Source organism: Dendropsophus ebraccatus, chromosome 1 (assembly GCF_027789765.1).
Source record: "Dendropsophus ebraccatus isolate aDenEbr1 chromosome 1, aDenEbr1.pat, whole genome shotgun sequence".
Lineage (NCBI taxonomy): Eukaryota > Metazoa > Chordata > Amphibia > Anura > Hylidae > Dendropsophus > Dendropsophus ebraccatus.
This window is the reverse complement of record NC_091454.1, coordinates 210,163,759-210,189,058: the sequence shown is the minus strand read 5'-3', so window position 1 is coordinate 210,189,058 and position 25,300 is coordinate 210,163,759. Positions and strand designations below refer to the sequence as shown.

The 25,300-nt window shown below is 42.0% G+C and overlaps 1 protein-coding gene and 1 long non-coding RNA gene across 2 annotated transcripts in view; one reads left to right on the top strand and one right to left on the bottom strand.

Annotated features, from left to right (window-relative positions):
• The window catches only part of LOC138768236 (uncharacterized), a 77,609-nt gene extending 56,716 nt beyond the window's left edge, over positions 1 to 20,893 (top strand). Inside the window, exons 2-5 of the long non-coding RNA XR_011358967.1 lie at positions 471 to 582; positions 1,294 to 1,428; positions 15,329 to 15,428; positions 20,622 to 20,893. This is a non-coding gene — a long non-coding RNA (uncharacterized lncRNA). The remainder of the gene's footprint in view (positions 1 to 470; positions 583 to 1,293; positions 1,429 to 15,328; positions 15,429 to 20,621) is intronic.
• COL5A3 (collagen type V alpha 3 chain) overlaps positions 1 to 25,300 on the bottom strand; it is a 129,673-nt gene that overhangs the window by 17,337 nt on the left and 87,036 nt on the right. Inside the window, exons 7-38 of the mRNA XM_069946380.1 lie at positions 24,395 to 24,532; positions 23,979 to 24,119; positions 22,979 to 23,029; positions 22,857 to 22,898; positions 22,701 to 22,763; positions 17,491 to 17,565; positions 16,482 to 16,562; positions 16,335 to 16,391; positions 16,191 to 16,244; positions 15,309 to 15,362; positions 15,151 to 15,204; positions 14,436 to 14,489; positions 14,266 to 14,319; positions 13,537 to 13,581; positions 13,287 to 13,385; positions 13,153 to 13,206; positions 13,019 to 13,063; positions 9,192 to 9,245; positions 7,503 to 7,547; positions 6,665 to 6,718; positions 5,917 to 5,961; positions 5,769 to 5,822; positions 4,663 to 4,770; positions 3,980 to 4,033; positions 3,826 to 3,879; positions 2,964 to 3,008; positions 2,758 to 2,811; positions 2,155 to 2,199; positions 1,584 to 1,637; positions 1,292 to 1,345; positions 484 to 537; positions 292 to 399 (exon numbers count right to left, since the gene is read on the bottom strand). Of these exons, the coding sequence (XP_069802481.1) occupies positions 292 to 399; positions 484 to 537; positions 1,292 to 1,345; positions 1,584 to 1,637; positions 2,155 to 2,199; positions 2,758 to 2,811; positions 2,964 to 3,008; positions 3,826 to 3,879; positions 3,980 to 4,033; positions 4,663 to 4,770; positions 5,769 to 5,822; positions 5,917 to 5,961; positions 6,665 to 6,718; positions 7,503 to 7,547; positions 9,192 to 9,245; positions 13,019 to 13,063; positions 13,153 to 13,206; positions 13,287 to 13,385; positions 13,537 to 13,581; positions 14,266 to 14,319; positions 14,436 to 14,489; positions 15,151 to 15,204; positions 15,309 to 15,362; positions 16,191 to 16,244; positions 16,335 to 16,391; positions 16,482 to 16,562; positions 17,491 to 17,565; positions 22,701 to 22,763; positions 22,857 to 22,898; positions 22,979 to 23,029; positions 23,979 to 24,119; positions 24,395 to 24,532 (2,043 nt within the window). The remainder of the gene's footprint in view (positions 1 to 291; positions 400 to 483; positions 538 to 1,291; positions 1,346 to 1,583; positions 1,638 to 2,154; positions 2,200 to 2,757; positions 2,812 to 2,963; positions 3,009 to 3,825; positions 3,880 to 3,979; positions 4,034 to 4,662; positions 4,771 to 5,768; positions 5,823 to 5,916; positions 5,962 to 6,664; positions 6,719 to 7,502; positions 7,548 to 9,191; positions 9,246 to 13,018; positions 13,064 to 13,152; positions 13,207 to 13,286; positions 13,386 to 13,536; positions 13,582 to 14,265; positions 14,320 to 14,435; positions 14,490 to 15,150; positions 15,205 to 15,308; positions 15,363 to 16,190; positions 16,245 to 16,334; positions 16,392 to 16,481; positions 16,563 to 17,490; positions 17,566 to 22,700; positions 22,764 to 22,856; positions 22,899 to 22,978; positions 23,030 to 23,978; positions 24,120 to 24,394; positions 24,533 to 25,300) is intronic.

The following is a 25,300-nucleotide window of genomic DNA, read 5'->3' as shown; positions in this document are numbered from 1 at the left end:
TCTTGGAGGTGTGAACCACTGCGGCCCCCTACCACAATGGTAACAAGCAAAAAAGAAGACACCTAAAAGAGGTAACAATGATCATGTCTCCTGCAAAGAAGTCTGGCCCGCCTGCCTCAGAATGGTCGCGTCAACCAATATCAGGAAGGGCTACTGTTTTTGTTTACTTTCATAGTTGAGGGCCAGATACCATGTTCATTATTGACCGCCTATTTATTTTTTGCTTTGTGAACCCCCTTAAGAACATCAGCATATTAGGATCAGTTAATAGCATTGGGAATAGGTCTTTACCTTTGCACCTTCACGTCCTGCAGCGCCCGGCAATCCATGTTCACCAGGCGATCCCGGGGATCCTGGGTGACCACGTTCTCCCATTGGGCCGGTTTCTCCAGATTTGCCCTAATAATGACAACTCAAATCCTTATCTTCCTCAAGAGTATAACGTACTAAACATCATTATTATTTTGTAGATATCATACATACCTGTGGCCCCACAACTCCAGCTGGCCCAGGGAGACCTGTTTTGCCTTGAAAACCCTGTTACATGGGATAGGAAAAATAGAAAGATATCAAATTTTGCTGGTAAGTAAAAAAGGTTATTAGTATGGGGATTTTTATGTATTTGATCTCCTACGTCCATCTACATCTAGTTCTGGGAATAGGAGCTAGGCTGAGGCCTGGCAACTGTACATTGTGGTCACCTGTAGATGATACATACCAATACAACCAAAGATGGTTCAACTATAAGGGCTTCTTATGCCAGCACACATACTGGATTTCCCCAATAAGACAGGGTCCTTTTTTTGCTCTGAAAGATTATTTATCAAGGAAAGCAGGCACCTCCAAAACAACCACATTCACAAGACCCCCGTAGACTCAAAACAAATAGAGTTGATACTGGATGGGCTCACACTGTCAGGTCCCGTGCTGTTCCAGCTGTGTTCCATTGCAGCCACTTGTAGCAGCTGGCTCCCCCTGCAGACCAGAAACAGCCACAGTGCTTCACCTTGGTAATGGAGTGATGCCAGTGCGACTCCCCGATCTGTGTGGGACAGCCTGGCACTGGCCAACCCTTAGTGTTGTGGGGTCTTTTGGGTGCAATTACTTAGGGCATCTACTTTCTTTTTGAGGGTACAATTCTTTTGGGGGTGTTGCTTTCCTTTCTTATATTTTATCAGTCGTATCCAACCAAATCCATATTTTATCAGTCTTTTCCAACTAAATAGATGTTTTGAATGTCGCAGAATAAGAAGATTAATATGGGGGGATCTTGTTCAAATCTTTCACTTACAGGCTCTCCTCGTTGGCCGGCATGTCCAGGTAAACCATCTTTTCCAGGAGAACCCTGATGAGAAAGAAAATGTGTTAATCCATTTCCAGACTACCCAACATGACATCCATACACATGGATTCCGTGTCAAAGACAATGTAAGATATCTGAGCTGTGCAGATTCTTATTAAAAATGTTATTTGCGTGTGAGCATATCCCAACAATATAGACCCTGTGTCTTATGCCAAACAGTATGTTAGAGATTTAATTCTGAGTCATAATCAAGTATTAGGTCATTGTGATCTCTACTTACATTGGGTCCTTTTGATCCTGCAAATCCAACTGGTCCTGGAGGCCCCATTGGTCCCTACAATTATAGGACAAAATTATTTTCCACATCTCCACAAGAACATTTAGATATTAGCCCTAAAAGTGTTTGCATATCAGAGAGGGTAGAACATTCTGGATCTTGCAGTCTCTATTTTATGTTACCTTGTCGTTGAAGCTCTGTTATCTTTATACAAAACTCCTGCCTTCAGATAAGCTGTCTACAGTGCTCTCATTATACATACCATTATATTATGTATTTCAATGTATTAATAGTATGCAGTAAGATCCCCAGCTCCACCTAGTGGTGGCTACAGGCAGGCAAAAATGTATTACTTTTTTCTAGAAAAATTGAGCTTGACTGCTTTAAAGTTATATAAGGAAAGTTGCACTTGGGGTGTGGCCTGACATGCCTGAACAACCATAGCACATAAGGGTTACTACAAAAGAAAGTTCAGCCAGATTTCAGGTGTGTTTGAAGAGCCGCAGCTTTACCAACAATATGGTGTGCTTGATCACTGACGATTCAGCGCAATACCCAGGAGTCCATAACTCACCTTCTCACCCGCAGCTCCTGGAACACCATCATTACCAGAGTCACCCTGAAAAATAGAAGACAATCTCAATAACATGCGTATGGAAAATTTCTGGTCCTGAATAGTAGATATCATCCACTGAGGTCTTAAATCCATGAAGAACACTGACTTTCTATAATGAATCTATAGATGTTTGAATCAATTCAGAACAAACAGAATTAGTTCAAAACCTTTGGAATTCTTTTTGAGTGAATTGCAGAAAATGGTGTCTGCCATTGGAGCAAGAGAAGAAGGGTTGGACGAGAATGGGACCTCTACCTCTACTAACTCGAAGTTAGGCCTAGGGTTAAACTGTCTTGGTGTCAAAGAACTTGAATACAGTTTGATACAGTTCAAACATGGCTTTTTAGGGCAATTGGGGTTATTTCTATTTAGACCAAGTTTATTCAGTCCAAATTGAATCCATCAGCCAATTTGACCAAATTGAACTCAAAATCGATTTTGAGAAACCTGCTCATCTCTATTTTATGTGATAAATCCTTGCAGACAAGTTGACGTTGAACAAATATACTCTGGCTTTAACTCTGGATTGCAGGGACTAAGACAAGCTGGAGGATCCCTTACCTTCAGACCAGGCTTCCCAGTTGGTCCTCTTTGACCTCTTTCTCCTCTGGTTCCCTAAAGAAACATCAAAGTACGTCATAATTCAAGATTTATAAGTGGAGAGAGCAAAAAGGGGGCATTGAGCCGCCATATTGTGTATAGTATATATGAGAATGACAAATGATGTAATAACACGCTTCTGATAGATCAAAAGGCAATGCTCTTACCGAGGGACCACGTGTGCCAGCTTGTCCAGGTTGGCCACCTCTTCCCTAAATGGAAGAACAACAGAGTTCAATATATTATCTATGAAATACTTATATAAGTTGTTATCTTTTCAGAGATATATAACACTAAAGTGCTTAAAATAGGTATAACATCATGCTCCATATAGCACCATCTTAGACATTGACAAGGATTAGTACCTAACATTTATTTTAAAGCAATCCTGCCTGATCAAGTCACCAAAATTACCCCCACCAAATGTGGCCATTCAAAGTGCCATTAATGTAATCATAAAAAAGGCTCCGTCTTCTTGACTCCTTAGACATAGGGCTCTTACGGGAGTCATTCTAAGCCTTTATATGCAGCTAATGAAGTCCATTAAATCGCACGTGGGTTTTATTGATCCTCAGAAGGTAATTGTTGATCTAGTACAAAACTACAATTCCCATCAGGCATGATGGGAATTGTAGTTTTGTAACACCTGGAGGGCCTGAGTTTGACACCTCTGACTAGTAGGTCTGGACAAATAAGAATGCAGGAGCAACTCCTTACTACGTATAGAGCTAAGGCTGCCACGTTAGTGTATATCTGACCAATCCTGACAAATTCATTGGGACCAGTTGACTATCACATGTGATGGAAGATGTTGGCAAAAGAAGGATCATGCTTGTTAAGTTTTAATGCCTCATCCCATCGTTATTCCAAAAAATAAGCTGTTCCTATTGAAAGCACATACACATTTGACAAAGCCAAGCATAGGAAACCAGATGGAATAGCCATTGGCTGGCAGCTGTTCAAGGTGCATGGCCATCTTTATGGTGAAAATCCTTAAGTATTTCCATTTAAGATTTATTTAATACTTACCCGCTTGCCTTTCTCTCCAACCAAACCCAATGGTCCAGCAAATCCTACTGACCCCTGCAAGGAGAAGATAGCAAATGAATGCCATGCCCTAAATAACTAGGTAAGCAAAGTTCAACCTCCATATTACTGTCCGTGACTAAACATGCACTCTTACCTTTGCTCCTTGGCGTCCAGGATATCCTGGCAGACCTGGAACTCCAAGTTTTCCCTGGAGATAGAAAATGCAGAGGATGCTGAAAATAACAACCAGATACTGGGGGATATGTGTATTGTGAGTATAAAATTATGTCATTGTAGAATCCACCAACTGAAAAAGATCAGTGAGCCTTAGGATTACCGAATTAGACACATATGACCAAAAATCAAATAATCTCTTTTAGTTGTGGTAGCCAGCATATGGCATTTAAACCAACAAGCTGTCAGGGCAAGGTAGGAATCGTAGTTCTGCAATAGATGGAGAGCTACAAGTTGTAAATCAGTGCCTTAAAGTGAATTTGCACTGTCTAGACCAACTATTGGCTGGCTTACTTTAAGCAAAAGTAGTGTCCCAAAATTTTTGCACTCTTTGATGCATCACAATTAAGCCACGCCTCTTCCTTCCCACGCCACAAATTTTCTCTAAGTAGCCACACCCCCTTATTAAACAAGGCACACTCCATGTATACTCAATTGCTGTGCACCACAATTTTGGGGCCTCTGGAGGCAAATTTGTGAGACAACAGCCATAGTAAATGTGGTCCACTAAATATTCAATTGATGTTATATAACTTAGGCCCTATCCAGGGCTCACAGTTCTAGAGCAGGAATAAAAAAAAAATAATAATAATAATAACCAACCTTCTCTCCAGGAATTCCAGAAGCTCCTATATCTCCCATGGGTCCAGCTTGTCCCTTTGGTCCTTCAGGGCCATCTTCTCCACGCACCCCTAAAATTCCTGGGTCACCCTAGCATAATACAATGATGAACATAATTGACATTTGTGTAATCTGTCAATAATCCTCTCTAATTATTTATTTCTCCATCAAAGAGGTCTTCACACTCATTAATTTTAGCTTAAAGTGTACCTGTCATGGTATATAAAAAATACCACCCCCCAGCAAATATATTGATAATGCTTGTATTATGTATGCTGTTCTTTTAGATTATAATTTCACAGCTCCAGTGATCCATTTAGGGCCCCATCATGCTGCTCATGCTTCTGCATATCACTTGGTGGGCGGGGCATGCACAGCTGCTGACCAATCAGTAGGTATGTTCACTGGGCCAACTGACATCACTTCCTGCATTTGGTCTTTTTTTTTTTTTGCTGTTACTAAAGGTCAAATGGCCTTAGTGATGGAGCCTGGACTGCAGTTTTCCAGTAGGTGAGAAGACACCTAGTGTCCGAATGTATAGCACTGTATTTCATATAAAAGGGGGGGGGGGGGGAATACAGCAAGTAAATTGCAAAGATGTAATATATCACCTCCCCTGCTGATTTAACATTGTTTAGTGATAGTGACAGTGCCCATTTAAGGTCCATCACGGCAGAACACAATTGTTATGGTTTTTTTCTTTCCTAGAACACTGGTTTCTTTCATTAGAATGGGGATCCTTGGGCTCCCCTTGGAATATGAGTCAGAGGTCCACCATTGATGTATATACAATATGTGCATATCACCTTTGTGTCGTGCAATGGAGTTGTCTTCTGAACCTTTCAGGCCTTAATATGTCAAAGCCTGGTTCCTCTGTTACTCTGTTGGGTTGGTCTGACCCTCTGTCTATGACCATAGGTATGAGGTTTTTGTGTATAATCTCTAAGTAAAGGATTGCTGTCCAAAGTACCTTGAGGATCTTCTATGCATCATGACCAATAAACTATGGTGTTGTAGGCCATATAGACGGCTTCCATGATACTTGGCCAAACTAATGACAACCGCTGACCACTCTCCATTAGTCTTACCCTGTCTCCTTTGATTCCCATATCTCCTTTGCCACCTGGAAATCCATCTTCTCCCTGTAAAACAAAAAAGTAGAGGGTGAGCATAGGCAGCTATAGAGAACTGAATCCATGTTGGTTAATCATCATACATCTAATTTTCCCCACTTACCTTTTCACCTTTGCTTCCTTTTGGCCCTCTCACCCCATATGCTCCCTGGAAAATAAGTCAATAAGAGCAATTTAGCAATATTTTTCTAAAAATTACAGGATGAAAATAGCTTTTCCTTAGTGCCCCAAGCAGCAGCACATACATACAACATTGGTGATGCTGCTTTGGACTAAAGGAAAGACTATTTACAATGAGTAAAAATTACACTTTCCTTAGCATCCCAAGCAGCAGCACCAATGGTGAATATATGTGCTGCTGCTGTGGACTAAAGGAAAGAGGATTTACGGTTAGTAAAAATTACACCTTAATAATTGTTCAGGGTCAAACCAGCCCTACTAAATGCATGCATGATGTCTAAGTGATCCTGCATTCAAAATGTATATCTCATTATTGTTTTCTGGCCTTGATCTGTTGACTGTTTTCCCACACGTCTTTGATAAGGGATAGATGACTCCTATTTCATGATAATAATTTAGTACTAACTATACATTTCCATTAGATGTTCCAAGTCTGCTAGGATTACTACTGTACAGCTTCAGAACTGCCAAAGGTGCACATAGACAGCATAGAACCCATCTGCAGAACAGTTCATGGGCCACTTCTTCTCCAACAACCAGTTGACAAAGAGCGAATTGCTTACTGTCAGTGCAGCCCGATGCACATATGATACACCCACCCCTAAGTACTTCAAAGTAACTATATGACATTACTTACAATATTATAGTTAATTCTTAGTTGTAATTCTTACCTTCACACCACGGGTTCCAGGGTATCCAATAGGACCAGGTGATCCAGGAACACCCTGATACAAAAAAGGAAAACACTAAGTAATACATGCAAAAAAGACCTCTTGTTTCTTGATTTACTACACGGGGTAGGGCTCAACCTAAATATCATATAAATATACATGTTTTTATTGTACTTTAGTATTTTCAGACTATGTTTAGGTCTCCACACCCCCTTTTCTTGGGAAAGGTTAGTTTATATTGACTGTTCAAAAATATCTAACAATTTTTACCTGGGACTCTGTGATGGTTGTGTAGGCAAAAACTAACTAAAGTAAACTGATTAGAAATCAGCATTTAGTGACATGTTTTAAAGGAGGCCCCGTGGGCATAGACAACAATGGATAAGATCTGTCCCATTGACCAGAATGGAAAACATTACTGAACATAGTCTATGATTTTTGAAGTGGTCATTTGACAGGGAAGGGGAGGCTGAGCTGTGACTGGCGTCACCTTTTACTGTAATGCTGTACAGATTACTTTACAGCAGCCTCCTCCTTATCATCACATACAGAACAGGAAGTAGTTTTAGGCCCAGTGGTGATAATGAAAACTGCAAGATTTCATTATTATTTTTTAATGTCGACAGTAAAATAGAAAATTAGGATGAACATGACAAAAAATTCTATTTTATTTAAAAAAGTCTATTTAACCTAAAAGATAATTTAAACAATAGATCATTTTCCAATATGACATTCCCTTGAATGAGTTGGAGCATGTTATGATATATTTCATCTTATAGTTTGAGATGTTTTATGTTGAAATTTCCTAATCTAATTTTATTTCATTTCATGCACTCACTTGAACACCCTTCTCTCCAGCAGGTCCTTCTCTACCGGGATGTCCCTAAGAACAGGCAAAAATAACATGATTAATGGTTAAATTGTCGCATGTACAAAAAATATAAATTTATAACAATGCAATGTGTATATATATATATATATATATATATATATATATATATTACCGATGGTCCGAGCCTGCCGAGGTTCGGGTTTGTATGAACCCGAACGCTCGGCAGCAGATTCCCGCTGTCTTTCCAGCGGGAGTAACGCCTGGAAAACTGGGATACAGCCTATGGCTATGGCTGTATCCCAGTTTTCCAGGCGGTCCTCCCGCTGGATCCGCCCGCTCCACGGAGCGGGCAGACAGCGGGAATCATTACCGAGGGCTCAGGTTCGTACGAATATATATATATATATATATATATATATAAAACTCTCTCTGGAGTACTCCTTTAAAGAGCTTCCAACCTAGATGCCAGATGTATCTGTAGGCTTCCATTTACCCAATGGACTGGGCAAACAGTTGGTTTGCATTATCATTGGAGATGAGCGCGAGCATGCTGAAGTCCAATAGTTAGGCATTTGAATAACGTTGAATGCAGCCCTAGGGAGTCTGGGAAAACATGGATTTAGCCTATGGCCTATGGCTGTATCTATGTTTTCCCAGACTCTCTAGGGCTGCATCCAACTCATTCAGTCACCAGTATTCAAATGCGAAATGATCAGTCTCGAGCATGCTCCAGTTTTGCTTATTTTCAATCATCATACTTTTTTTTTTTTTTTTTACTGTATAGGAAATTGTAGAAAACTGCTCTTTCCAGAGGCATACAACAAAAAATTGCATATTTTTGTTACGGGATTAAGCCTTGTATCTCTGGTTCTCTTCATGTGTAAAACAAAAAAAATGTATTTGTTCCATGAAAAACAATATCCTGGGCACCTAAGCAATGTTAGTGAGCAATAAGTAAAGACCCCATGAATGGGTGGTTTATGTTGTAGAATACTCTTAACATATACCCTGGAAGTAAGGCTCTGAGATGTGATGGGAGAATACACAATAAAAATACAACTAGGAAGATGGAAGGGGCAAATATCTAAGGTATATATAATTTTTATCCTTCTTCTTCTGGATCAACATGTCAACATATAGCTAGTAGATTAAATCTGTCCGGCCTACATTACTTATATAATATTACCAGAGGTATTTTGTTCAGCCCATTGCGGGAACTTTGGACCTCATATGTTATTTTTGTTTCTACTGATGATGAATAAAGTCTTTACTAGTGCCAAATGGTAACAGGCCGATTCCTATGTTCTGATTAAAATATCCCTATGATATCATCTTGGGTGTGCGCCTGTGCCCGTTCCAAAATTAAGTCTCCTAGACATGAAAACTGTGTCTTCATTGCATTCTTACGTCCAGTCATCACAGTTCATGACTAACCGAAAAACTTCAAGCTTAAACTAGGTCAAAGGATTGCGACGCCTCTGTATTGATAGTTCAGGGTATAGTTCCTTTGTTCAAGTTGGGCGCCTATCAACATCCGCATGACTAGGTTACATGATTTTGGGAAATGTAAGAGACTTGATAAGGTTAGGTGATGATATTAATTCTTTATAATATATGCATGGTATGTAGTTGTATCTGTGAATGGTTGAAGTTCTTTATTGAGCTGTATAATACAAAGCTCAGAACACTACTCACCGGAGGCCCATCAGACCCGGCCAGGCCGGCTATTCCCTGCTTTCCTGGAGGACCCTGGACAAAGAGATACAGACAATGGTTATATCTTTTTAGTGGAAATCAATATATTTGGTAATAACCTACACATCAGCCCTAGGTCAGAATAAATTTTGACTTTGATGTCGGAAGTGCCCAAATTGCCCATGTAAAGTATGTGGAGGATCAACGACAACTGTAAAAGTCCCCACTGCTCTACGGTACGCAGATTCAATTAAGATTTTATTTTGGAAGTGCCTCAATAGCCCATATAAAGTATATATAGGAGCAAGGACTCCTGTCAAAGAAAGGAGTCCCTTCACCTCTACAGTAGACTGAATGATGGACATTCATGGAGCCCAAGCAGCAAATATAGTGAGTGCAAGCTAAGAAGCTCTAGATAGAACAGTAGCTACCGGCACTGCCGAACCTAGGCCTCCACACTAATGGGTCCCACGGACGGACTGAGACGGATCACTGATCACTGGTTGGTGCTCACTACGAATAAAGACATCTCTTATTCAGCAAAACCGTGAGAAGAAAGATGAGGGCACTCACCGCATGTGTGATCTTCTTATTTATTTCATCTCTTTACGTGCGAAAACTTACAGGGCAAACTGGGCTTAGCGTGGACGCCAGACACCCACCGAGTCGGGTAACAGCTGTTTCACGCGCATGCGCGCTTCTACAGACCGCTTCTGTAGAAGCGCGCATGCGCGTGAAACAGCTGTTACCCGACTCGGTGGGTGTCTGGCGTCCACGCTAAGCCCAGTTTGCCCTGTAAGTTTTCGCACGTAAAGAGATGAAATAAATAAGAAGATCACACATGCGGTGAGTGCCCTCATCTTTCTTCTCACGGTTTTGCTGTGCAAGCTAAGAAGCATACACCCTTGGTGCTTACCACCATGCTGATCCATGTAGAGAAGCACAGGCTCTACATGGGCAAATAGACCAAAACGATTTACAAAAAGTTCAGACTGTAACTGTGAAATTCATATGAAATGAAACTATGTATCTCTAGTCAATACTTGCCAGTCTCTGCTCAAGGATTGGGTCATGTATGTAAAGGTATCAAAGGGGATTTTTTTTACCCTACAAATGAAAAGGTTTTGGTGGCATTGTTGTATAAGGGAAGGTGCTCCCTCCCAATGTATATATCCTATGTAAGGATCAGATGAGAGACTAACTACAATATATAATCAGTTATAATATTGGTTTATCACAAGGAAGGAATCGGGACAAATAAGCATAGAGGAAATATTTACCACATTATGGTTTCAGTCAACTTTTTTTTAGATCAACACAACATAAATCTAGTTACCTGAGCTTGAAGAACATAATACTTACTACATATTATCACAGCTATGTGGACTTTGTACCTAATATATTATGTCCATTATGGTCATAAGGTATTTGTTTTTTATTCAATGGCCAATTCGATTCTTCGAGTGTAAGGTGGCCATGCATCGCCACTCTTGGGCAATGCATGGCTACCTTGTCTTATTGGGACAGGCTGTAAGCAGGGATTAATAGCGCACTGTGGAGGAGCAGAGACTCCTGTCAAAATGACAGAATTCCCTGCTACTCTATGTTGTTTTCTTGGCACCCTACCCAAGGGTTCCATTTAAAGCGACTCTGTACCCACAATTTGACACCCCCCCCTCCCCCCAAACCACTTGTACCTTCGGAGAGCTGCTTTTAATCCAAGATCTGTCCCACGGTCCGTTTGGGAGGTGATGTAGTTATTGTCATAAAAAATTACTTTTAAAATTGCAGCCCCGTGCCCTACGGACATATCTGTAACCTAACTTTGCACCACCCCCTCCGTCCCTCCTCCCCACCCTCCTCATCATTAGGAATGCTCCAGGCAGATTGCCTCCTATTCACCACCTGTGTTACCACAGCAAATGGGCTGGATCGTTAAGACACCTGTGCAATGTTAAAACAGGAGTAAATGTTCCAGTGGCATTCCTAATGATGAGGAGGGTGGGGAGGAGGGACGGAGGGGTGGTGCAAAGTTAGGGCACAGATACGCCCGTAGGGCACAGGGCTACAATTTTGAAAGTAGTTTTTTATGACAATAACTGCATCACCTGCCAAATGGACTGCAGGACAGATCTTGGATTAAAAGCAGCTATCCGAAGGTACAAGTGGTTAGGGGGGGGGGGTCAGATTGTGGGTACAGAGTCACTTTAAGCTATTTACAGAGAAGGAGACTTAGTGAATGCTTACTAGGCCAGGGGCAGAGCACCCAATCCAGTGATTGTTAGAATGTAAGTGCTAATGCCTTCAGCATTGCGACTTATCTCTGATCAATACAAGGTCACTGATTCTGGGCACACTGCCCAATAAATCGGAACTGAGCAGCAGGCATACAAAATATTCCTGTTGCTAAGTAAGTACAGGAGTAGGGACTCCTGTTCTTGGCAGTAGTCACTGATTCTCCAGAGATTCACTTGAAGGGAATCACAAAAAGTTTTTTTGTAAAACTTGGAGCAAATTTGATTTGACAAGAAAGTGGAAGAGGTTACGTAGCAAAGCTATGACATGGTGGTAATGCTAGTAATGGTGGTAATGGTAATGTTGGTTGGTTAGTTAATGGAATCTGTGGTGCTTGAACGCTTAGTTCTGTATAATGGGATTGGACATTATACGGTATAGCTCTTATCCGTATAACTGGTTAACCTGTTAACGTCATCATAGTTGGCTGCACATTCCCGTTTACACAAGATGATGTGCAGTTGACTAAAGTCCCTATTATACATAGCGATATTCAGGTCAGCACTCGCTTTCTCCTCCCACGCTGTTGGCTGTCTGTGCTATCACATGCACAGACAGTGAGTGGGTGGCGGGAGGGGCTTCCTGGAGGGGCTTAGATCGTTCAGTAATCTCGCTAAGTACAGCCGATAATCATTTGGTGTAATAGGGCCTTAAAGTCCGGCAAAAATTTTTATTAAAGTATTGTATGCCCCCCAAAAGTTATACAAATCACCAATATACACTTATTACAGGAAATGCTTTTTCCCCTGTACTTACTACTGCATCAAGGCTTCACTTCCTGGATAAAATGGTGATGTCACGACCCGACTCCCAGAGCTGTGCGGGCTGTGGCTGCTGGAGAGGATGATAGCAGGGGGGCACTGAGGGACACAGGGCACTGGAGGGACACTGAGCATCCCTCTGCCATCATCCTCTCCAGCAGCCACAGCCCGCACAGCTCTGAGAGTCGGGTGGTGACATCACCATGTTATCCAGGAAGTGACATCACCATGTTATCCAGGACGTGACATCACCATGTCATCCAGGACGTGACATCACCATGTTATCCAGGAAGTGACATCACCATGTTATCCAGGAAGTGACATCACCATGTTATCCAGGAAGTGACATCACCATGTTATCCAGGAAGTGACATCACCATGTCATCCAGGAAGTGACATCACCATGTTATCCAGGAAGTGACATCATCATGTTATCCAGGAAGTGAAGCCTTGATGCAGTTGTAAGTGCAGGGAAAAAAAACACTTTATTTGCATTTCCCGTAATAAGTGTATATCATTGAACTGTATAACTTTTGAGGGGCAATACAATACTTTAATAAAAATTTTTGCCGGACTTCTCCTTTAACAATGACTTTAAAGTCTGCATAAAAGATCCAATCAGCTGATGAACAAGAGATTTCTTGTTAGTCACGTAATCACTGGACTTATTACACAAGACCGATTATTGGCAGTGAGCGTGTTCATGCCTGTTTATAATCGACTGGCAAAGAATTTGGCATTCCCGCATGCAAACACATGATCGTGACTTACCTTCTCTCCTGGCATTCCAATGTGACCTTGAGGTCCTGGCAATCCCTAAAATGATAATGTTTTATTACCTCAAACTAATTTTATTTGAGCAACCTACCCTATTTTTCTGTATATATAACTATTTTACCACTTACGTGAGGTCCTGGGTTTCCTTGTTGCCCATTCGGCCCAGCTTCTCCTTGAATACCCTGTTAAAGAAGAAAATATTCAGTAAGAATACAATATAAACTCGACAATTATGTATTTTATAATCCAGACTGTTACATACTTGGTTTCCTTTTGGTCCTGGAGCACCATCAATGCCGTTCACACCCTGCTGACCTGGTGGGCCAGGGGGTCCCCTGGGACCCACCAAGCCACGTTCACCCTACAAAGAGGAGGAAGAAGGAATACATCTCCCTTAATACTTCTTCGTTTGACATAGATCTACAGTAGACTACCACATTAGAGCAAGAACTTGGACCCATTCATGATAACAGAAGTTTGAATGGAAAAAAAAAAAAAGAGAAACTACTTACTGCCTCCCCAGGGGAACCTGCAGGTCCAGAAGGTCCATCAGAACCCTAGGAAATAGAAACCATACTTATAGAAACCAACTTATACAGTTGTTGTATATGAGTTTTTGGTCATGTTTTATGAGTTATTGGTCATGAAGTGTAAGAGCTGGCCATACACATACGATAAGTAGTCCTGCTTTGCTAATAGTGATAGGACTGGCCCCCTATCTCATGTTTAAAGATGGTGTGCCATCTTGTCATCTGATGAAAAGTGTGAGTCCGAAGACTTTTACTGTAGATTTGCTCAAGTCTAAGGACCAGCTTAAGAATAATAGAAAGGTATAAGATATCTGTCCAAAGTTTTTCAATGGCTTTCTGTAAAAAGTTAAGGTATACCTCCACCTACACAACCCATGGAACATGACATGGTCTATAAAATTTCACATGCCTTTTGGCGGTCTCCTCATGGAGAAAGTTTAGCCATTCTAGTCCTAGTCTACAAGCCACTGAAGAGGGACAAGAACCCTGGAGCAGCTGTCTACAGATGGGTAACTCGTCCTTCTGGGAGAGATTCTGGCTTGGCTATTATTTCCCAGTCATGTTTCAAGGCTTTTTAAAGACTTCAAGGCTTCTCAACAACTAGCAAATATGCTATTTCCAATGGGAGAGCAAGCTCTCCTCTGGATAAGGGCTACCTTGCACAATAAAAAAAATGCGGAGAGATAAGATTCTGCTTTGTCAAGATTTTACCTTTTCACCTTTATTTCCAGGTGGACCAGCTGGGCCTGGACCTCCTAGATCTCCCTGTGGTAGAAAATAAAAATTAGTCAGTCTGTAAAAACCTGAACTTTATAGTTCCAGCAGCCTCATAAGCAGTCATATCCTGATTGTTATCTCCAGATAATGAAATTTATACTTACCCGGTGACCTTTCTCTCCTGGAAGTCCGGGCAAGCCATCGAAACCACGATCGCCCTGAAGAAAACACAACCATAAATTCAAAGTATACTTATATATAGGAGTTTATAGGTGTATCCATATCGGGTGCTGTTGACGTGTGAAATCCTAAGGTAACTATTGATGGATCAAATATTATTTAAGATTCGGACCATGAAAGAAGGTCATGAATAATAAAAGATGACAAAAATATCATCAGAAGTGTCTTTTATTAGCTCAGTTAAGCTTATTCCTGGTGGTCATGAATTACATTTATTTACAATGGGTTGACCACGCGGTACCCTAAGAGGACGAGGTATAGCCAATTGTCCTTTCTCTTTGGTTGACTATTTGAAGGAAACAAAAAGTTAGCGGATATTTTACATAGTTATGTGAAGAGAAAGGTTGCCACATGACCATTGGTCAGCCAGGTAAGCATGCAGCCACTATCCATATGTATCTTAAAGTAGAGAGTAGCTATGCATGTCTTCATTCACAGATGGTACCATTTATATTAGTTACGGTATGTCATCAAGTCCACCCAAGAGGTCATGACTCCCACGCAAGGAACACCTTAGAAATCTTGAAGACATGACGTGTTGGATGTTCTTGAGTTAAGAAACACTGATGGGATGGGATTTGAAATACATATATTGTGGCTAATCTATTTATCAAGGAGATTAAAGGGTCTTTCACCAACCTTTATTCCCGTCTCTCCAGGCACACCACGGCCACCATCTGCCCCTCCACGTCCCTGTGAAATGTAAATGGTTACTTACATAGTAGCGTGAATATGAGGGGAAAAGGAAAGGGGAAAGTAAAATTATAGGAAATTGTGCATTTACAATTATAACTTACTCTTTTGCCAATCTTTCCAGGAGGCCCCAGAATACCTTGAAAACCACGAGGACCCTACGAAAAGAAGAAGTAGAAAAGTATCAAGATGTAAAAAGATGAAAAGAGAAACAAGAACAAGAGGTAAGTATAGTTCTAGTTAAAACACCTTTGATAAATATTATGGAGGTCTTTCTACATCGATTTTTTGGGGTGGGGGGTTGGGTTTGAGAGTACTGAATTTTAGCATGCTTGATCCTTTGTAATGGGTCCTAGTTTTGGGACCCCCCACCAATCTCTGGATAATCCTGAAGTGTGTGTCAACATGTTTCCCTCCCTGGCTCTGCACTCAGTCCCATCTCCTGCAATCAGTTGGATTGAGCTCCGAGCTAAGGAGTAAAGTTCACTGCCATGTGCTTCTCCTAGCTATATCTGAAGATCGTGTGGGTCTCAGCACTGAGGTTGATCAAAACTTTTGATATGTCTATGTGACAGTAAAATGGCAGAAAATCTTAAAATCTATACTTGTGTTTGATAGTAGCCACTGTAAGCATAATGCAAAAGCAACACATGGTGGGAGCATTAAATTAGGCCCCACCCCCAAATACCCCGCCAGTCTAACCTGCACCTTCCATATGGCGGGGGCAGAAATCTACACCTGCTCTTAGATCTCTGCCATGATTTACGCCTCCTCCCTGCCTTGCCACTCCCCCGCCCACCCATCAGGCAAGCAAGTAATACAAGGAGAAGGGGAAACCTGCGCCTTCTCTCTGGCATACACAAGGGGCAGACCGTTCGTACATCTCCCACATGGAGTCTATCCGTTCACCCCACAGGATAACATAGACACTAGTTGCCTTCTATCTTGAAAAAATTTTTTATTCAGTAGAGGATATAAGAACTTACCGAAGGTCCTGCGTCTCCATAATCACCCTTTAGACCTGGAGGCCCAGAAGGCCCCTAAAAATATCAGACAGAAACCCAATGGTTGAATCCCAATGGTTGAAAAGGTTTATGTCACATTGTAAAAGTTTTTCCAATCATACTTACAAGAGGACCAGGTCTTCCTGTCAAACCCACTGGTCCAGGTGGACCTTTCATGGCCAACTAAAAATGGAAATAATAATTCATACATTTTAATGGCCATTTCCTTTTTGAAATGAAGACCCCTTTCCATGAATCCGTTCATTACCCCACCTTTGCCTGCTGCAAGATTGACTGTGCCTGAGCTTCTTGAAATGACACCGTCTGTCCTCTAGAGTCTCCTCCAAACTGGAACTATACATTAAAAGCAAAGAGGAGAAAAGGGGATGAGCTAAAATAGGGCTTTAAGTTTCCCTACATTCCTAGCACTCTGAGTGATCAGCTGTAATGCGCAGGAGGAGCTCTGGAGCAAGTATTGGTAATTTATACTGGTTGGGCAAGGGCTGCAAGGACATCGGTAACGATGTCCATGCAGCCCTTGCTAAACGATTATCAGGTCGTGTAATAGGCCCAGTAAACGAGCACCGTTCTGGCAGATCGGCACTCGTTTACAATATTCATCAGGCCCCCACGCCCGTGTAATAGGACCCTTAGAGTCTTCTAACCTGCTGTTAGTTAGCCGTTAACATGTTTCCATACTGTACAGGATGCTGAGAACTAAGGACTATAAACTAATTTTCTTACCTTTATCCTCATATTTTATCCTTTATATAATATGCAACTGCAAATAAGGCAGTTTGGTGCCCTGGGGACGGGCTACTGTCCTTGGTCCACCAATTCGGGCCACCACTTCTCTTCTATGTCCAGGTAAGATAAAAGATGGAAGGCAACACATACCCTAAATATCAAATTGTCTCAGCCTTTACTCGCCCCTGACTGACATTTCAGTGGACTAGTTACCAGCTGTAAGATGCATTGAAGACATGTGTTGTGTCCCGGTTGCCTTCATGTTTCCCATGAACACATTTAAGAGCATTTTAATTGCAACAAGATTTTGAGAAGACATCATTTATCCTAAAATATTCTACATGTCCTGCATAATGTCCCAATGGAGGTCAATCATATAATTGATCTGACGATCATATAATCTCCGCGTGATGATTCACCAGGTCGAGGGAGATGAGTCACTCTTCTTCTTTAAAATAAAAAAAAAGATCTTCCAAATGCCTGAAAAACAAGACGTTCAATTATCCAGAATCCCATCGGAAACGTGTCTACTCACAGGAAGCATCACTGTGTTTCCAGGAGGACCCGGAATACCATCAGCTCCATTGAGACCCGGCCGTCCTGGAGGACCCTAGAAAAGAACAAGGAGAGATGTCAGTCACGGAGACGGTATTGAGGAGGACATGCGTCTTGTAGGGACTTGTTGACAGTGGTTCGCCCTGGAGGGCAAATAAACAGGCGAAGGATAAAAGAGCTCACAATAGCTCACGTTACATAACGTCACCCGGCAGATTCCTATCTCTCAGCTGAAAGTCATATATCAGTTGTTAGAGCGCTTATCCTTGCCAGGTCATTAGTATGACTATTGATATACATGTGATACAATGGTATCAGTTCAAATAGGGCCAGTGTATGGGAAACACGAGGATTAGATTTCAGCCTTCGAGGTGTTGTGTGGCTCCAGGTATTCTGTAAAGCCTCCGTGCCTCCATTCTGTAGGGTCAGGACTGCACATTGCCAAAATTAGTTTCTGGTCAAATTCTTTAGAATTTTGGCATTGGGTCAGGTCCAAATCATAATGTCCCAATTCTCCTGGAAAGTTGTGAATTAAAATCCGAGGTCTACTAGGTTTTGAATTTTTATATTTATTCTGTTTAAAGAGGACCTTATACTCACGTGATCCCGCCGGGTCCCGCTTCCGGAGATGGTCGGGTCACGGAGATATCGGCGCCTGAAGCCCGGCGCGCGCACGCTCCTCTGATGGGTCCAACACTCATAGAGAATGACAGGAGAGTCCAGCGCTCCGTCATTCTCTATGAGCGTTGGACTCATCTGAGGAGCGCGCGCGCCGGGCTGAGATCTCCGTGACCCGACCATCTCCAGAAGCGGGACCCGGCGGGATTAGGTGAGTATAGGGGGCTCTAACGGAGGTCGGGAGCCTGTCACCCCGGCACGGGGGTTGACAGTTTCCCTTTAAGGAGGGTTCCTAGCAGCAGCAGTACAGTATGGAATGTGGTGGACAAGGCAGGAGATGTGCGGCTGTGTAAGGCTAGTAGTAGCAGTAGTACACATAGGCGGAGCTACCATAGAGGCACGGTAGGCAGCTGCTATGGGGTCCCTGCAGGAGGCGGGCCCGGGGATGCACAGGGAAGATAAGAGCCAACCTGTGTCCTTCTGCTTAACCCCTTTATGTACTGCTGTGTTTAAGTGACCCAAAGTTCATTTACATGCTGCAACATAGAATTGGGTTGATAAGCAGAAGACATGGTGATCTCTGCTTCACTGGTCTAATAACCCCTGACCTCTGTTCTCTTGAGCCCTGCAGAGGTCAGGGGTTATTAGTGCACTAGCCATCTCCTTCTCTTCTGCTTTTAACCCTTTTTTGTGCTGCAGCATGTAGGTGAGGTTTATGTCACTTACACACTTCAGTACATAAGGGGTTAAGCAGAAGGCTCCTGCATCTATGTATTTAACCATAATGGCTCCTAATGGGCCCTTATAGTTAAATGCAGTGGACTGACAGAGCAAGCAGTGATTGGCTCTCTGCTCTGACACAAGAGACTTTATTCTTTGGTCATCACTGAATATATATATATATATATATATATATATATATATATATATATATATATATATATTTTTTAGCTATGCCCCTGGTAGTACAGTATGGAACATGATGGACTCTGCTGTAGTGCCTTCCCAGGAATCCAGGACACCTGTCCCAGAGTGCACTGTTCAATTGTGTATGTGCATTTACGAAGCAGACACAATTGAATGAGCAACTTTGACAGGCAGCTGGGACTTCCGTCACAAGCAGCATCTGTATCATGACTGCCTATGCCAGAAGACAGAAGAGAGAGGAATGTCCGTCAGAAGTGACAGAATGGGCAATGTACAGAGGGGGCCATGTACTATATGGGGTCTGCACAGAGGGGGCCATGTACTATATGGAGTCTGCACAGAGGGGGCTAATTACTATATGGAGTCTGCACAGAGGGGGCTAATTACTATATGGGGACTGCACAGAGGGGGGCATGTACTATACAGGGACTGTACAGAGGGGACCATCTACAATATGGGGGATGCACAGAGGGGGCCATCTACTATATGGAGGATGCACATAGGGTGGTCATCTACTATATGGAGGATGCACAGAGAAAGCCATGGGGACACCTACTGTTTGGGGGCTGCACAGAAGGGGCCATATATTATTTGGGGGCTGAAGATAGGGGCAGCACAGTGAGGGACCTATCACTATATGGGGGATGTACAGAGGGGCCTATTACTATATAGAGGTTGCACAAAGGGGGCCATCTACTATATGTGACCTGCACAGAGGGGCCTATTACTATATAGGGGATACACAGAGGGGCAATCAACTGCATGGGGTGTGCACATGGGGCCTATTACAATATAGGGGCTGCACAGAGGGACCTAGTACTATATGGCAGCTGTGGAGAAGAACCTAATATTATATGGAAGCTTCACAAAAAGGCCTAATATGTGGCCATAAAGAGGGGCCTAACACAATATGGGGGCACAGAGTTGGGCCTACCCACTATAGTATATAGTATACTATAAGGTAGACTATACTATATAGTATAGCAGCAGTACAGTATGGAATATGATGGACAATGTAGGAGATGTGTAGCTGTGTATGTGTAGTACTTGTAGTAGTTAATAGTACATTATGGGACATGAAAGACAAGGCAGGAGATGTGCGGCTGTGTATGTTTAGTAGTAATAGTACAGTATGGAACATGATTGACAAAGCAGGAGATGAGCAGCTCTGCAATGCTAGTAGTAGTTGTAGATGTAGTAGTAGTAGTAGTAGTAATAGTAGTAGTAGCAGCAGTAATAGTAGTAGTAGTACAGTATGGGACATGATGGATAAGGCAGGAGATGTGCAGCTGTGTAAGGCTACTAGTAGTGGTGGCGGCATTACTAAGTCCATTAGTAGAAGCCGCCATTTTGATAGATTCATCTGAAATTCATTTAAAACATTCCCAACTTACAGAATCATCTTAGCAGAGTTCAGTTTAGACATCGAGGGGATATTCGGGTTATACTTATGCCCAATAAATAGTGCTATTGTATCAGAGAGCTGACATGAAATGCACCTGTCATACAAATGTTCGTCTAGCCAAATTTACAGTATGACATGTAAAAATTTTCCACCATTCTCAGGGTCTCCTAAATGACAGAACCTAAGCTGGTGCTTTATGTGGAGTGAGTCCCCTGATACCAACAACATTCCATGTTTTCTATTGGTCGAGACGCTCATCAAGAAAAGGACCTGCATGGGAATTGTTCATCAGAATTTAGAATGGAGAGAGGAGCGGAAGGAACTAGACCCTGTAGTACCAACAAAGGATCAAAAGGGCTGTAACAGTAAGGGAAAAAATTTCTACAAGCTAAAAGGAATTGTGTAATTATTATGGAGAGTCTGGTAAACTGATTAAGGCAAAACATAAAAATATAAAGAAAAAAATAATAAAAATAAATACCAATTTAAACAGAAAAATATTTTTGGGTAAGGTTCTTGTGCCTTAGTATTGGCTCACCAATAAGAGACAAGTCATCTGAACCTGCCAAATAAGCTGGATGAGCGGACAACAATCTTGTGTATGGATTTTCCCAATGGCGGGTGTTGGGTAAAAAAATTTTTTTTATTTTAAAGGGGAACTCATTTCCCCTCAGGATCAGTAGGTTAAACTAATCTAACCAGCTCATAGCTCCCTATTGTGCAGGAGACGCCGAAGATGAAGTTATGTCTCTTACCTCTGGACCGATCCCGTGTAGTTAGTTGTTTGCTCCATTGTCTAGTAAAACCACTAGGAACCTTGGGGCACCATTAGGAGCACTGCCCTGGCCCCTATCTCGCCTATCCGCCTCTTTCTAATGATAATCAATAGAACAGGACAGCCGGGGGCAAGCCGTATGGTTGATATGGGGGCGGGCATTGCTCCTATCAGATGCTCCAGTGCTCATAATGGTCTTAATGGACCATGGCGCAAACACAACTATCTGCATCAGAACGGTGCAGAGAAGGAAGGTAAGAGACACATTTTCACTGTCAGTGTCTTCAGCAGAATAGGGGCTATCAGCAGGTTCGAATTGTCTAACCTGCTGATAGTTCCCCTTTAACATGCTTGATCCTTTGTTCCCATATGAGACAAGAGGATATTTCTGCACGTTAAAATTAAGGTGCATGATCAACCAGGTCAAGTGTGGAGTTTTATGGTGGAGTTTGGAGAAATAGCTATTGCCTTCCCCCCCCCTTTATGTATGACCAGATTTAGGAATCCCATACTATACTTTAGGACACTGGTGTCAAACCTTCAAAACTACAATTTATGGGAATTGTAGTTTTGCAGCAGCTGGAAGGCCGAAGGTTTGACACCTGTTGGGTCAGAGATTTTCCATATAGTTACCACCAGACTTGTGCAGCACTTGTGGATATCCCTTTTGGTCTGGGCCCACCGGAGGATATGCAGGTCCTACCATGGACCACCTAAATAGAATCCAGCATTCTAGCCACTTTACTTTATTGTTACTTCCTCTTATACAAAACATTACAGACGGGTTATATTACTACTGTGACAAATTTTAGACAGAGGGGGCTCAGCTCCAGTCCAATGTAGTTCAATCCCCATCCCTCTGGGTCCCTTAGTTTGTCTGTCTGGGCAGTTAGACGAGGAGGAGTGGGCTCACCACCTTCAAATCATGTTACGTGAAACTCTATTTATGACCAGGAATTTTAACCTGTCGGTAATGTCTATGTCCAGGATGCAGTAACAGTGTTTTTATTTCACCACAAGATGAAATTAATTTTATAAGGAAACTCGATTGCTCGATTACTTCTATACTGCCATGGTCCAACCTAACCCTGATTCAACTTAGTTGCCTGGGGTAGCAAAAAACAAACGAGTCCATTGTGATCTCAACTGCCTACAAAAGCTGCCATGTCTCTGTCATTGCGGAGATCTGGAACGCATGTAGTGACCAATGAGTTGGATTATTGCCTATAGGGCACCCACCATGACTTCTACCTTCTCCTGTATGTGCCAGGGCGAAAATTTAAACACTTCCGGCTCTCCCAGCATCATATTGATTCATGATGCCGGGGGAGTTGCCAAGTCCATTGTGGGATTTCAAGCTCCATAAAGTCGTGGATTACAGAGCATGTGAATAAGGCCTTAGATGCAACAAGTTACATAATGCTGATTACACTTGTACAAAACGCAGATGAAAACCATTGCTTACCCTCTCACCAGGATCTCCGGGTGGTCCTGGTGGTCCTGGCGGTCCGGCTGGCCCTGGTTCTCCCTAGATATAAACATAAAAGATAAACTTCACATAGGGATACAGGCTATCACCCTCAGTATTACAGGTGCCATTTAAGTATTGAGTATTTCATACCGAGTATCCCGGTAATCCTGGAGGACCCTCGATCTGTGAACCCTGTAACAAGCAAACAACCATATGAAGGCATAAATACAACGACACAGCAATACTAGGGCTTCAGTCTAATATCTACTCACAGGTTCTAGGATGAACGGTTCTCCCTTCTCTCCTTTTAGACTCTGCTCTTCCTGGGAAGCAAGAAGAATAAGAGACATAAGACTCCATAAGTGTATACAAGGAGTGGGGCTCAAATTCCTTGGTTTCTTACAAGATGACAAGCAGGTCTGCCCTAGCGTTTTATGACCTATACAGTCACATAGGGGACCATTACTGACAAGGACTATGTAGACCCTGGTGTCTTGCACCCTCAATCTTTCGCCTATCGATAGACATACATCCCTGAGTTACTGATTAAACAGTGTCATTTGGGCAACATTAGTAGTTTGGCACCTTAAGGAAAAGTTACTCTTTGCTTTATTTGGGTGCTATATGCTGCACCACCAGATATCAATAGTAGATACTGTATTGGGCATTGCCTCTGTACATGGGAAATATTGTATATATAAAACGTATGATATAGTATATGCTATCCTTTATTCATGGCAATAAATAATACATAGCAATATAGAGATAAAGCCTTCATATTTTCTTGTGGTCATTGATGGTACTGCAGTTTTTTTTTATTTGGATAGGTTTTTCGACATTATTAAGATGTAGCATCTAGAATTGCCACCCATGTTGAATATGACTAAGCCTTGATGGGTAAAATGTGTAGCCATTTCTAAATTTAAAGGGCTTGTCAAGAAATAATAATAAAAAAAAACTATGACTATAGCTGTCCATTAGGTGTGTCTGATATTGTATTGCATATCTATTAAAGTGAATGAAGGAGGCTGAGAAGCAATACAAAGCACAACCTATAGGTAAAATAGACAAGGGCTGAACACCCTTTACTCCCAGTCCCATGGTGCCCAGTCCTGACCAAACAGCATTTCCTACTATTGCTTCAACACAGGAAGCACTGCTTAACCAGGGCTTGATCTGAAGCTGGACAATCTGGATTCTAAAAGCAAAACAACATGAAAAAAAGAAAGGAAAAGCGATAGACCATTATAACGTTATGATAAAGAGTCATACCTCAGGTGCCTCTTGGGTCTCCACTTGTCCACGCTCTTGCGGGCCATATCTTTCTTCTTTATCCTCATAGTCCTCGTCATCATACTGTCTGATCTCGTAGTCATCGTCTTTATCTTTATCTTCCTCCCCAGTCACATATTCCTAAATAAGGACAACCAGAGAAAAATAACTTACAATGTATAGACTTTCTACAAGTGACTCGAGATTCATATACGAGGGCTCGCCACTTGGCCCCAATTCTCATGACAGGTTGATATGGAGAGTGAGGGAAAAACTGGGATAACTTTCCATGGTCTTAGGCATGTATCCACTTTGTATTCTTTAATATTATAAAAAATTGTAGAAACATCCAAAAACTACACAAAAAAACCATCAATGGTCCATTATATTTTGTGCACATATAGTTGGGTACTTACGTCATAGTCAGTAGCGTTGAGGCTCACAGTCACGGTGGACACTGCAATGTCTTCCTCAGGAGAAGGTGTATATAAATAATCCGTGAACTCATACTCTGCTAGAACAGGGTCTTCTGTTGGCCTCTCTCTTTTCTCTGTCTTTGGTGATTTAATATACATAAGTTAGTCTTCTTGTATACTTGTAGTGAAAGCTGGGCGATTTCAGAAGATTACTCTTAGGGCATCTCCAAATAACGTTCTATAATAGTATATCAGGGCACCACAACGACTGGCCAATAAAAGGACATACTCTCCAATCATATCCTGTATCAGATCTTAAGATGTAACGTATATACAGTATATAGCTACTGACTGCATAGATTAATGGATACTTTAATAGCTCGCCCACATTGGAATTTCTGGAGAACCCATGTCCCCATAATTGGAATCCAAGAAGGACGTTTATATGGACCAACTATTATGAGTTCATCTCTTCCATCGGTTCTTCTTGTTCCTCTGTTTAGTTTTACTATGGTTACTTTTATTTGTACATTTCTAAATTGTCATTACAACAGATTTTACAGCGGTGGAAACATTTGCACCAGCCGGTCGTTGCCAAGGTGCCCAGAGGTCCCCTACGGAGATACCCATGGTTTCTTTCCTTTGCTGAAATGACCCAGCCTATAATACGAGGCACAGACAAGTTAATGGATGTCATGACTGATGAGATGAGACGAGATGGATTTTGGCGAATGACATGGGAATTCTCATGCTTTTTTGGAATAGTTAGTGCCAGGATGAGAGGGTGGAAAACAGATGTCAAGTGATGTGAAAAAGCAACATTATAAACCTCATTTGGCATAATAATAAATAATAAACTCTTAAATTGACTGCTCCAGAATAACCCTTCGAAATGACCTACTTCTA